The 14,621-nt window shown below is 35.0% G+C and overlaps 1 protein-coding gene across 1 annotated transcript; it reads left to right on the forward strand.

The window, feature by feature from the left end:
* The first annotated feature begins 13,374 nt into the window (after positions 1-13,374).
* LOC127689987 (olfactory receptor 1537-like) lies at positions 13,375-14,319 on the forward strand. Its single transcript, XM_052189558.1, has one exon. The coding sequence runs from the start codon at positions 13,375-13,377 to the stop codon at positions 14,317-14,319; it is 945 nt and encodes a 314-aa protein (XP_052045518.1).
* The last annotated feature ends 302 nt before the right edge of the window (positions 14,320-14,621 follow it).

The raw sequence follows: 14,621 nt of genomic DNA on the forward strand, positions 1-14,621 counted from the left end.
TTTAGGCTCTGTATCCCACACTGCTAGAATTATTAGATAGATTCACTCTCATAGACTCCTTGAACTTTTACCCCCATTTTCATAGCAGGTCTCTGGAATATTCTAGAGACTGTCTCACCCTGTCCACCAGACACCCATTTCAGTTCCTACCTCAGGTCCTCTCTCCCTGGCTTTCCCAATGCCTGATCTCCTAGCCCTATACCCTCCCTATACCTTCTCCTAGCCTTATTTCCCTCCATGTCCCTTCTCCTACCCACTTTCATCTCTCCATGCACCTGATGACTATTTGATTCCCCTTCTAAGTGAGGTTCTACAACCTTTCTTTGAGGTTTCTTTAACGTTTAGATTTGGGTCTGTTCTTGCCTACCTTTCTGAGTTTTAGACTCAGAAGTTTGTTCTTCTATTTGTATCATTTATTCGCATGGACACAAAAGATAAAACTGTGAAATTGTTTTCTGACTAGTGATAAATACTACTCAGAAAGTCATGATCAATTCTGAAGAATCAATTCTGTTCTCCTTTGCCTAATTAAGCCCTTGCATTATTGAAAGGAAGAATTCTAATTTTTACTATAGATGTGTTTGCTAAGATTTTTATTGAATTAGAAGTTTACTTCACAACTCTTAAAAACAGATTACTAATGAATAAAAAGTTGTAGCAGAAAATGTCATAAAACAATTAATAAAACCAACTAAATTATGACGTTTCACATTATGAGAAAGCTTTTTAAATGTATAAACTACACACAGAAGAATGAATCTATAAAAATAATTATATAAAATGTGTGTTGTATTCTTTCAAATGGAAGAACAAGTGTTCATTACTAACAGGCAAGTTTATTTGACAGACTTTAGACAGTCTACATTGAGCAAGTCCTGTATCCAACATTGAAGCTTAATGAAATATGATATGTACACAGAAAACACTTTCTTCATCAGTAAGAATCTAATAATCAGATGAGTCTTTAAAAAATGCTGACATACAGTAAGGATACTGGAACCAGAAGAGAACATTAAATGTCCATGTACACTAAGAATTTTCACAGATTTGAAAGTAGATAAATATAAGCACAGCTAATTAACTCTGAATATGGCCCAAAGCAGAGTCCCTCTTAGGTATTAGTTGATTTAATTCTCACACAGGGGAAAGAACACATGGCCTGAGCCCTACAGAAAGAATTACATGGAAACATATTTGAAGTTTGCTGTTAGAAGCAATGTGAAAGAATTCTACTCACTCAACTTGGGAAGTAACCATATCATTTGAAAGTTTTCACAACTCTTCAGGGCATCTTCCTTCAGTGGTACATCATTCCTACATCCTCTGTTGATTTGACCTCTCCATAGAATAGTTTTTGAAATTTTTGAGTGGCAAATATTTTATTCCATTTAGACATTAGCTGTGATTCTTTTTGATATCACTATTCTTCAAGGCCATCAAAAAAGTTATTCAGGAGACAAAAGGAAGATATTGACAAAGAGCATAATCTTTTCTCCCTTAATAAGCCATTTCCAGAAAGGCAGCACAGATGTTATTCACACTTTTTCTTGCCTGAGTTGAGCAATGCTGAGTCTGCAAAATATACCATTATATCCAACACCCATAAAATCATGTCAGTTTTGTTACAGTATGACTTGAAATATCTGACCAAAACCCAAGATGTACTTATGCTGGATGGTCATGTTTCTGTGATACCTCAACTGTTCTGTACTCAGTCTATATATCCTATCTTTACTTATTACTTTCACTTTTTGAAGTAGCTTCTTGATGCTATCTTGTCTTTCAGGATGAGATTCTAATGGGAGCTTGTTAATCCTTATTTTCTATTAGTATTTCTATTTATCATATAAAGTCGTCACATCTACCATGCTTTGTAAAGGAACAAATGACATTGTATGTATAGCTTCATCAGGAAGCAGGATCAGTCTTTTGAAGAATATTTGTGGAGTTGAACAAACTTCTGTTCAGAGAAACAACTATGCAAAATTCAGTGTAACAAGCTCACTGAGAAGGAGGGTACAAGAGCAAGTCTGTCACTTATTTATGGTACAGTTTCAAAAAAAAAAAAAAAAGAAATGGATATTCCCAAGAAAGCAATAATCTTCCAATTTTCATGAGTCAGTGCAATTGCATGGCAGAAAATTGGAAACAAAATTGAGTTGGAATTGTAATAATGAAACTGGGTCAAATAAAAACAACTCCTTTATATATTTTCTACACTAGGACAAACAAAAATTTAGACATTATACTAGTATCTTTTAATATGAGATGAAAAAGAGATTCTCAAATAAAATTTTTTCTTATATCTGTTAAAGACCTAAAGAAATGTTCAAAGTACTTAATGATCAGAGAAATGCAAATCAAAATGACCCTAAGATTTCATCTTACCTGAATCAGAATGACTAAGATCAAAACCTCAGGTGACATGTTGGAGAGGATGTGGAGAAAGAGGAACACTCCTCTGTTGCTGGTGGGATTGCAAACTTGTACAACCACTCTGGAAATCAATATGGAAGTTTCTCAGGAAATTGGAAATAGATCTACCTGAAGACCAAGCAATACCACTCATGGGAATATACCCAAAGATGCCCCACCATCTGAAATAAGGGACTGCCTACAGTAGGCCTGGATGGAGACATCTTCAGTAGCCTATGCCATCTCTTGGTAACAACAGTTGTTCCCATTTCTCCTAACCTTAGCTCTGGACAATGGCTGTACAGATTTCATTTGTGTATGACAGTTTTTCAGTTGGGCTTGGTGTGCATAATTATTCTATTATATCAGACTTTCTTACTTCTTTCTCCTTCTGTTCTGGCAAATTCTGTGATACTAGATGTTCCCTGATGTAATGATTCTTAATCAATTAAAAATTGAGGCATGGGGCACAGCACAGCACAGTTCTAATGGCCCAGGCACATGGTGTATGTTCTCATCTTAAGCAATGCAATAACTGCACAATGTTAGTTCCACATTAATGCTTGACTTGCAAAAAAAGTTTGACAAAATTATTAGAAAATGAATTAGAGCCAATATTGGAACCCCGAAGGAAGAAAAAACTATTAAAGTTATGAAATAAGTTCTACACAATATTTGAGAGTGGTTCCTGGATAAGCAAGCATAGACTATATTAAAACTTAAATTGGTAAAACTAAGTCAAAACACTGGGACTTTTAGGACAGTTATTGTGTGCAATGTGTAGAAGCAGAAAGTTAGGGAACTAAATTGTTAAGGGTTAACTTGATTCTTTCTGGCCACTGCCTGGCAGCTTTGCCTGTGTCATTTATCATTAGAGCTTTACAAGGAAATGGAAGTAGCTGGTCTTGGAGCTCTGAACTCAGAAGTATAATAGGTAAAGTTAAAGTTTAAATAATGATAAGTTTGCAATTATTATTATTTTGGCTATAGGCCTTGGAATAGGGAAGCTTGAAACTTTGGGGAAAAGTTGTGATTCTTGATTCTTTGTGGGACTTGGTTATTCTTTTTAATTTGATTTGGCAACGATTATACAATGTCTGTTTTATCTGCTTTTGGAGTATCAATAAAAGACTGGGGCAAGAAGAAGGTGAGAGAGCATGAGAAGAAAATGTAGAGAGAATGTAGAGAGAATGCAGAGAGCATATAGAGAGCGAGTAGTGAGCATGTGAAGAGTAAGTAAGTGAATGCAGAGAACATGGGAAGAGGTTGTGAAGAGTGAGTGAAGAATATGAGATGTGTGTGAAGTGTGTGCGTGAGTGCATGTGGTGTGTGTGAGATGTGTGTGAAGAGCCTGTGCATGTGAGTGAAAGGAGAGTATGTGTGATGTCTGTGTGAGACATGTGTGAAGAGTGTGTGTATGAGTGAAAGGGGAACACACAGAGGTGTGTATGAGCATGAGAGTGCAAGAAAAGCAAAGTGCACAGGAGAAAAGCAGAGTGCACAGGAGAATGCAGAGTGTGTGCAGCCTCGAGCTGCAAGTGAATGAGTGGAGAGAAAGAGAGCAGAGAGTGAGAGAGAAGAGAAACTTTAAGCCTTGAAAAATTACCTGTCAGCTTGTACCCCAAAAGTAGTCTGTGTATATTTATTATTCACCTTCCAGATATCCCTGCTTCCAGTTGAGACCTCTGATCCTGTGTCGAGCCTGGACCCTGGCACCACAACAGAAGAGTGGATACAGAAAATGTGGTTCATTTGCACAATGCACTACTACTCAGCTATTAAGAATGGGAACATCCTGAGTTTTGTAGGCAAATGGATGGATGGAAGTAGAAAATATAACGAGTGAGGTAATTCAGACTGAAAAGGACATGCATGTTATGTACTCACAAATAAGTGGATATTAGCCACAGAACTCAAAAAGGTCAACAAACTGAAGTGCCCAAATGAGGATGCCTCAGTCCCACTTGGGAGGGAGAAGAAAGAAATCACAAGTTGGGGCTGAGGGAGGAACATGGGAGGTAAAGTGAAAGGGGTAGGAGAGTGGAGAACCTGATCTGTTATTGGGCAAGAGAAAAGGACTGAAGCCTTGAGGGCTAGCAGAAAGAAGGGAAACAGGCAACCTCGGGAGGTAAGAGGTTGGAGAGACCCTTCAGAATGAACCAGACTCCTGGTAGGTGAGAGATTCTCAGGACACAAAGTAAGTGACCTTAGATAAATTGCCAGTGAGTAGGAAGAGGGAACTTATAGAGCCCACTTCCAACAAGAAGACAGGGCATCCAATGAGGGAGAGGGGGACTATACCACAGTCACAACTCTGGCCCATAATTGTTCCTGTCTGAAAGAATTACAGGGATGGAAATGGAGAGGATCCTGAGGAAAAGAAGGTCCAGTGACAGGCCAAAAGTGGAATCCAGCTCAATGGGAAGTCCCAAGGCCTGACACTATTACTAAGGTTATGAAGCACTCAACAAATATTACCTATCATGACAGCACTCTGGGAAACCCAGCAAACATCTGAAAGAGTCAGATGCAGATATTTGCACCAAACCAATGGACAGAAGCAGCTGATCCTGTTGTTGAACTAGGGAAGACTGAAAGAAGCTGAGGAGTAGTGAGACCCTGTAGGAGGACAAGCAGTCTCAATTAATCTGAACCCATGAGATCCCTCAAACACTGGACCACCAATCAGGTAGCATACGCAAGCTGTCAGGAGGGCCCCAACACATATACAGCAGAGGAATACAGTCTATCTTCATTCAGAGATAATGCATCTAACCCTTAAGAGACTGGATGGAGGCCACAGGTAGGGTGATGGGTGGGGACATCCATGTGGAGACAGGGGGCTGCGGAGGAGGTTTGGGATGTGGAAGAGGTGGAGGATGGATGGGTCTAAAATATGGACTATTAAATAAATTAATTAATAAAAATTGATTTAGTGTTTGCTTTATTTAAAATGTATCTGATCTCTCTTGATTCCAATGTGCTGGTTGTCTGTATTACATATTTGATCATTGGGGTCATTGGAGTTTTATGGAAGGGGTACAAGAGATCATGCATCTAAGGAAAAATGAAATCATGATCTCACAGGATTTCTCTGCATACACATGCATATATACTCACAAATGGTTACCAGCTTTATAACATTCTCTCTTTACATTTTAGATAGGAAAAATATATCCTAGAAATTATCTCATGGTGACTCTCTTCATCCTGGCTGATTTAATCCAGCTTCCATCTTTCTTCCTCTTCCTCTAAATCTACATCATCACAGTGGGGCATGATAGCACTCATATGGCTTAGTTCTCACCTGCACACTCCTATGCACTGTGCTCTGCCATCAGGATTTCATTGACCTCTGTCATTTCTTTGACATTACCTCCAGAATGCTAGTGATTTGTTTTTAATGTTGATTTTTTTTTTTTTTTACATTTCAAGTGTTATCCCCTTTCCCAGTTTACCCGAGGAAACCCCTTATCCCATTCCCCCTCCTCATGCTTCTATGAGGGTGATCCCCCTCTCTCCTACCAACTCCCAACTCCCTGCTCTTGCTTTCCCCTACATTGGGGCATTGAACCTTCACAGGACCAAGGGCCTCTTCTACCATTGATGCCCAATAAGGCCATCTTTTGCTACCTATGCGGCTGAAACCATAGGTCCCTCTATGTGTACTCTTTGGTGGGTGGTTTAGTCCCTGGGATTTCTGGGGTTTCTGGTTGGTTGTTGTTGTTGCTAATCATCTCCTACCCCAAATACATAACTCAGCTCAGCTTTCTTTTTAGCTTTGCTATTATACAATTTCACATGTAGATTACAATGACATATGACCAATATGTTGTCATATGTACACATTTATAATGTCACTGTGCCTCATAATTCTGCTTCTGGCTTATAGTGAGAGTTCATAATTTATGTATTACTAGGTCATCTGTTTCTACAGGACTCATGGTGAGACTCTGTGTGAGACCTGTGTGACTAACCTCTACTTTAGTGATCTCTTTCTACTTTTGGAACTGTCTTTCTCTAGCACATATACCAACTGATTATTGGTTGTTTTCTGAAGTATATTAAGCATAGTCACGCCTACTTTGGTCATCATTACTTTGTATATCCTCGTTTTTCTCAGTATCTTTACATACATCCTCCAGAAAGCAGATATAAACCCTTAAGCACCAGAAGTTTCCATATTTCTGCCATTGCTGTCTTCCATGGGTCTACTGAATTCATGTACAGAATTCATTTATAAGCTTGATGGAAGAAAGGAAAGTAAAATATGTGTTTTATACTACTATTGTTGTTATGCTGGATTAATTTATTGAGAGGCTTACCACTACAGGTGGTAATATTCCCTAGAGAAAAATCTAGACAGGAAAATACATCTGTGAAATGAATACATATTTTGTTGCAAATTGAAACAGACCTTTATTTTCTTAGTTATGTTAATGTTTAGTTCTATTTTTTTAAGGTTTGGAAATACATATGATACTTTTCTGCAACAATCCTCCAGAATCTTCCTTCTGTCAACCTCCTTAGAATCTGTATTACAATAATTTTACCTGAGGAAATAAAAATAATTAAGTCAAAACTTTAAGGAAACTATTTTTAATAATACAATTATAGAAGATTCCCCTGCTATTCTACTTCTACTTAATTTGATGCAGCTTAATAAGCAAAATATTTCCTGAGGGAAGAAGATGGTGATTCAGTGAACAGACTTGTCAACATAATTATCTTTTAAAAGTAAAATGGTTTAAAAATAAAATAGTTTTCATTGAAGTTTACAATTCCAAGATTATACATGATAAAATATTCAGACATACAATGGAACAACTAGTTTATTGTTTTAAATCCTCCAGTACTAAGATAAATAAGATATAACTGGCCAGGGTGTGTTCTGGATTGTTAAACTCAGTTCATCATAATGTGTTTTATGTCTCTAGAGGAGACCGTATACAACTTTTCCCATTCTGGATTAGCATTTTTACTGATATCAGCAGTGTTCTATCTTTGTGTATACTATTGTTTCTAAGAAAGATTGTTTAACAACTCATTTTCTGGTATTCTGATTCTTAAAATAATTTCAGTGTCTCCAGCTATGTTTCCTAAGCCACTGGTGAAGTATTAGTGATCTAGATGTGTATAAACTATATAATAAGAGCTCAACACTTCTTAAATACAGGATATGCAGAACACTTGAAGATAGCTACTATACATACAATAAACCAACACTTTCTAATTGTAATTTATTTCAACAATTACTTTTATAATATCATGAGATTTTTTTTGAAATTTTCAGTTATTTGTATCCCATATACATCTACTCTTGTCATTGAATATGTACAGTAGTATAATTATTCTCTGAATGATAAAACTATGCATGTTAGTTTCCTATAATTATTTCTATGCAAATTAGCATAAAATATGTTAAGTATCTTTATAAAATTATCCTGTTATATAATATTGAATGTCATAAACTTATATAAGCTCTACTAATTTGAGTATTTGCTACCTTTAATGCTTATAGAAGAAAGAGCAATTTATGGGAAAGCATGAATTGGTCAGGAGAAAAGGCACTTAATTCAGTCTTATAAAATATTTTGATACTTGTACAATTTGGATTGTTCTGGTCCCTATGTATCCAGGCATGAACTTACTCATATACCTCTATCAGTGGCATACCCGTCCCCTACATTTATACCATTGTATTGCTCTTCTGGCATTGTTAAGTGAGCAGCAAATCAAGACAGATTTTATTCTTGGAGAGACTTTAGTACTATTCAAGAAAAGGTATTGCTCCTCTAAAGAGTGTTTAACAGTATAATTTCTGTCTGTTGTGTGCTAGAAACTCCTAAGATATTTATAAAATCTCAAAATTACTATATCTACTATATCAGAGTAAGAATTTTAACAAAGCTCTTTGATGACACATATACACAAAAAATCTTTATTGCAATTGGAAAATTTAGAAATGGAAGTAATCCATTCTAACAGTAACTTGGCAATTGGGAAATTAGCACTAATAATTAATTATGTTCTCATGAGCATGTTTCTAGAATAATAAGAGTCCTTAGGGAATGTTTGTGTCCTGACATAGCATACCTGAAGATGATAAACTCATGACAGAGCTTCAGTACTGCTCAGATGGCTGTGGTGTGAAGCTGAAACTGCATAGGCACAAATTGAGTCTTAAAAGAAGATCTGACATGCTCACCAGGTTCAGAGGTACTGTTGCCAGGGTTAGGCATTGTCTTTTCAACACTAAGTATAGAATTCTGGGTGCTTGCTTATCCCAATTCCCTGATTAATACCATATGGAAATAGTAAATAAAAGTTCATATTGAGAATTTTAGAAGTAAGGTGACTGTTTTAGTCCACATGACCATACTTGCTATTTAGTATCATAAGTTCTGGAGCACTTACTTACATAAGTCAATCAGAAGTAGCTGAATATCCCCATTCACTCATCTAATCATTCCCTTATTTTTAAGAGTACCATAAAAACCTGTTATGTGTCAGATGTGTATTACTGAGGAGACAGGCAAATAAGTACTACTGGTCATCTGGCTAGAAGTATAGTTTATAGTCCAAGCAAATGTGTGGTTCAGAAATTACAACATCCTGGAAACATTATAGGAAAAATGAATCTATTAAAAGAGTATAGGTTTTAGATGGGATGTGAAAGGAAATAAGTATTTAATACATAAAAGAAAAAGTGTTTAGTGATACTCTTCCAAGTTAATGAATAGCATTTTAAAATGTAGATAATGAAATAATTGTCAAAAAGTCTAGAAACTATAAGTAGCCAAAAATTTCCATCACAGAAGTCCGGGGTGGTGTATGCACGACGAATTTAGCAGGAACAAGGTGGATAAACAGCTCTGGTTTTACATTAAGAAATAAAGGACCCTTTTCTCTATATCTCTAATAGTGAATTAATATTAGGGTTCAAAAGCAGGAGTAAGTAATATGTTTCCTTTTAAATAATATCCCCTTATGATTATTAAAGGGTGTTTCTTCTATTCTTTTAAACACCAGAAATTGTCATAGAACATGTAAGCTGTGTAATAATTATATCACCTTTAAATATTTTCAATCATCTGTCAACTTCAGTGTTTCATATTGCCAATGATTAAATGGTGTTTCTTCTATTCTTTTAAACACCAGAAATTATCATGTAAACTGTGTGATAATTATATCAACTTTAAATATTTTCAACCATCTGTCAACTTCAGTGTTTCATATTGCCATCGTCTATTGCTTAGCAAGAATAGCCACACCTAAAGTTATAGCCTGAAATGTAGCATAATGCCCTTATAACAGTGCTAGATAATTGCATGGAATACAAAATAAATAGAAATTTTAGGAAGGGATTCTGCTGTAGTAAATGGTGATCACTAAGAGGCCATTGGTTCAACCAACAGGCATCATTTTGATCTCTGGTGTATTCCAATTCAATGGCTCCTGAGCAGAGATGATACATCAGAGTTCTTTCAGATATCATGATGTATTAATGTATCAGGGTCATCTAAAATAATATAGTATAATTTGCTATATTATAAGATTTGTATTTTCATTTAAAGTTCTGAATTTACCTTCATTTTCTGTTATTAGTCTATGAACTTTATTGGTTCATTTAATTAAGAGTATATCTTTTGTTTTATATATGACTTGAACTTTATATATGTTGTGTATTAATAGAAATTAAAAAAACAATTTAGGTTTTTATAAATTTATGTTGCTTAATTTATTTCCACTGTTTTTATACACAAAAAATATTATAACTGGTTTAATGTTACATTTTTATTTTAATATGCAATTATTTCAAATTACTTTTGTCTTCTATTGATGGAGTTGTAGTAACATTAAAGGCATGTTGGCCACAAGAAGTATACCATGTCATGAGAAATATGTTATGTCCTGATTGATTTTAAGTAAAAAAAAGAAATACTCTCATAGTTATACTGTATAAAACCCTCTAAATAAGAAACTCATATAATTCAAGTAAATAACCTCAATTACAAGATTGCACCATTTCCTATATGTTACAGAAAAATTATTTACAGCTGTGGAGATGATCTAAAGAAGAGATATAAATTAAACTATAGCTATTCTGTGAAGATTCAGTCTTCCCTTGCAGATAAAGCTAAGATTAAAAACAGAAAATGCAGTAATTTCTGCTTTTCTTCATAAACATATTTACATATTTGCATTGGTAAATATTTATTAATGTTATAATCATCTTTAGTGATTGATGAATGACAGCATTGGGAAATACATAAATCAATACATACTTAATATCTATTTTACATTTGATTGTAAAGCACCTGCAAACATTAATCTCTTAGAAATTAAGGCATTAACTGGGAAGACATGATAACTCTGAAAGTAGAGCCACTTGCCACACAATCATGATGACCTAAATTCTGTCCTCTAAACCTACATGGTATAAGAAGAAAATAGGCACTCCAAAATTTCCTGGCCTTTCTACATGCTATGGCATGGACCAGCACACACACACACACACACACACACACACACACACTATACAAACACATAATAATAATACATGAAGAATTTTTAAAAAGTAATTAAAGCACCTATCAGTGGAGTATGTGTGTGATGAATATAGAGATAGACAAAAAAAAACTGATATTGAGCATTATATACATCCATGTATATAATGGATTTTCAAATTCCATTAAATGTAAACTTTTAAACTAATATCTTTTAACATCAGGCTATATTGTTTTTATTGTAAATTCAGAAATATACCAAAGTAGACAAAGATTATTTTAAATAATGTATTGTCTCTTAAATGCTATCATATATGTCAAGGATTAAAGCTAGAATTCAACAACAGAAACAACTTAAAGGTTACAAACTCCTGAAAACTGAACTACTCTCTACTGAATGACCACTGTGTCAGGAAAAAATAAAGAACAAATGAAAGTATTTCTAGAATTCAATGTAAATAGAGGCATAACATCCCCCAAACTTACAGTACACAATGAAAGGTGTGTTAAGAGAATAGTTCATAGCATTAAGTACCTTCATAAAGAAACTGGAGACCTCTAAAGCTAGCAACATAAAAAACATATCTGAAAATTCTAGAACAAAAAGAAGCAAATACATGGAAGAGGAGTAGATGGCAGGAAATATTCAAATTCATGAATGAAATCAATAAATTAGAAAAAAAAGAGAACAATATAAAGAATCAATGAAACTTAGACAGACTACCCCTTAGCCAAACTAACTCCAAGGGAGAGAGACAATATCCAAATCAACAAAACCTGAAATGAAAATTGAACACAATAACAGATACTCAGGAAATCCACAGAATCGTCAGGTCTTATTACAAAAGCCTATATACCACATAATTGAAAAAAATTGAATGAAATAGATAATTTTCTTGATAGATACTGCTTACCAAAGTTAAGTTAAATCAACATCAGATAAACAGTTTAGATATTCCTATAACTGTTAAGAAGATAGAAGCAATGATTAAAAGTCTTCCAATCAAAAAGAAAGAAAGAAAGAAAGAAAGAAAGAAAGAAAGAAAGAAAGAAAGAAAGAAAGAAAGAAAGAAAGAAAGAAAGAAAGAAAGAGAAAAAAAAGGATTCCAGGGCCCGATGGTTTTAGCACAGAATTCTACCAGACTTATAAAGAAAGGCTTATATCAACAGTCCCCAAACTATTTCATAAAATAGAAACAAGGAATATTGCCAAACTCATTCTATGTGGCCACAATTTCCCTGTTACCTAAATTAAACCACACAAAGACAACACAGAAAGGGAATTTTAGATTATTTTCTTATGAATACTGATGCAAAAAATACTCAATAAAATACTCACAAAGTTAATCCAAGAACATGTCAAAACCACCAACCTCTATGATCGTGTAATCCTTCTTAATCCTATTTATGTAAATGGGCACTATAAGAACTGATCAGAACAAGCTATGTAGCAGAGGATGGCTTTATCTGGTATCAGTGAGAAGGGAGTCTCTTGGTCCCATGAAGGCTTGATACCCCAGCATAGAGGAATGCTAGAACCATTAGGCAGGAGTGGGCATGTGGGTAGGGGAGCAGCCTCATAGGAGCAGGGGGGAGGGTAGGTGGGATAGGGTGTTTACAAAGGAGAAAACAAGAAGAAGATAACATTTGAAATGTAAATAAATAAAATATCCTATAAAAAATTTTAAAAAGAACTGATCTGAGTCAGTTTTTAAATTTTTAATATTTAGAAATTGATGATTAATTTTGTTTGAGAGAATGTCAATAGAAACTAAGAACACACACAACAAATCTGAGTGATAAGATGCCAGTAATACTTATTTCTTTACACAGTAAGCAAACAAAACATACATTGTAGTAGTCAAGGATGTCATTGGTAAATGACTGGGAGGGAATATGGGCACTTTGCCTTTTGGGCCTCACTAACCATTACTGATGGTCTATTCTTCTCAAGGTCTGGTTCCCATACTACAAACTGCTTTCTAGTAGCACCCTGTATCCAGTACCAAATGCAATGCTTATTTCAAATGCTAATTTATTTTACCCATATGAAAATTTCAAGAATTAATATATGTCAAGAATTAGAGAAAAATTGAAATGTCTGAAAGTAACACCTCTGTGGATCTCTTAAACATATTAGATTTTGGGTGATAATTCACTGTTTTGGGGGAAAGACAGTTCATTATGAAAGGCAGGTAATTTTACACACGCATACCCACTGTAAGTGTCAACATAGAAATACTGTTTTGAACTCACAAAACTTTTCAAACCTTGAACTCAGTGATATTTTATATGAAATGTGTTCAAGTATTAAAAATGTTTTAAACTTAATTATAAAGTGTATATTTTATTTATGCATTAGAGGTATTCTAAAGCAGAAAAAATTAGGTGGGAGCATAGAGAACATAGAAAAGAACCCTTACAAACATTTTAATCTTTCAGGAACTAAATGGAGGACATGGCAGCAGGAAATCATTGCAAAGTGACTGAGTTCTTCTTGGCTGGGCTCTCAGAGAAATCAGAACTCCAGCTGCCCCTATTTCTCCTCTTCATAGGATTCTATGTGTTCACTGTGGTGGGAAATCTGGCCATGATCACATTGATTGGACTCAGTTCCCACCTGCACACACCCATGTACTATTTCCTCAGTAGTCTGTCTTTCATTGATTTCTGTCAGTCCACTGTTGTTACCCCTAAAATGCTGGTGAACTTTATAACAGAGAAGAATCTCATCTCCTACCCTGCATGTATGACTCAGCTCTGCTGCTTCCTCATCTTTGGTGTTGCAGAGTGCTACACATTAGCTGCAATGGCATATGACCGCTACGTTGCCATCTGTAACCCCTTGCTTTACAATGCAACCATGTCCTATCAGATTTACACTTCCCTTATTTTTGGTGTGTATATTTTTGGTGTGTTCTGTGCATTAGTTCACACAGGCTTCATGATTAAGATTCAGTTCTGTAAATTAGATGTGATCAATCACTATTTCTGTGACCTACTTCCCCTCTTGAAGCTTGCATGCTCTAATACCTATATTAATGAAATGTTGATTCTATTTTTTGGTACCCTGAACATCTGTGTCCCAATGCTGACCATTATTACTTCCTACATCTTCATCATAGCCAGCATCCTCCGCATTCGCTCCACTGAGGGCAGGTCCAAAGCCTTCAGTACTTGTAGTTCTCACATCTTGGCTGTTTCTATCTTCTTTGGATCTTTAGCATTCATGTACTTGCAACCATCGTCAGTCAGCTCTATGGACCAAGGGAAAGTGTCCTCTGTGTTTTATACAATCGTTGTGCCCATGCTGAACCCCTTGATCTACAGCCTGAGGAATAAAGATGTTAGTGTTGCCTTGAAGAAAATCTTTGAAAGAAAAATATTCATGTAAACAGAAGTAATGTGAGGATTATTTATTAGAGCAAAATTCACTACAAATGCAATTTTCTATGCTTATATCATCTCATGTATTTCACAAATCAAAATATGAGTAAATAGAAAACATGACATGAATCCATATTCCCATAATGGATAGCTATTCATGTTGTGTATACTTTTTCTTCATATTTCATAAACATTACTTTAAAAATAATAAACTTTATTGTTAGATATAATAAAATTGATATTTTTCTTTTTAATTCATTTTGAGAATTTTATATGTAAGTGCTGTCATTGTTACATTTTCATCATATT

This window comes from Apodemus sylvaticus, chromosome 7 (genome assembly GCF_947179515.1).
Source record: "Apodemus sylvaticus chromosome 7, mApoSyl1.1, whole genome shotgun sequence".
Classification (NCBI taxonomy): domain Eukaryota; kingdom Metazoa; phylum Chordata; class Mammalia; order Rodentia; family Muridae; genus Apodemus; species Apodemus sylvaticus.

Coding starts and splice junctions, on each gene's coding strand:
- LOC127689987 (XM_052189558.1), top strand. CDS start 13,375: ATGGAGGACATGGCAGCAGGAAATCATTGCAAAGTGACTGAGTTCTTC.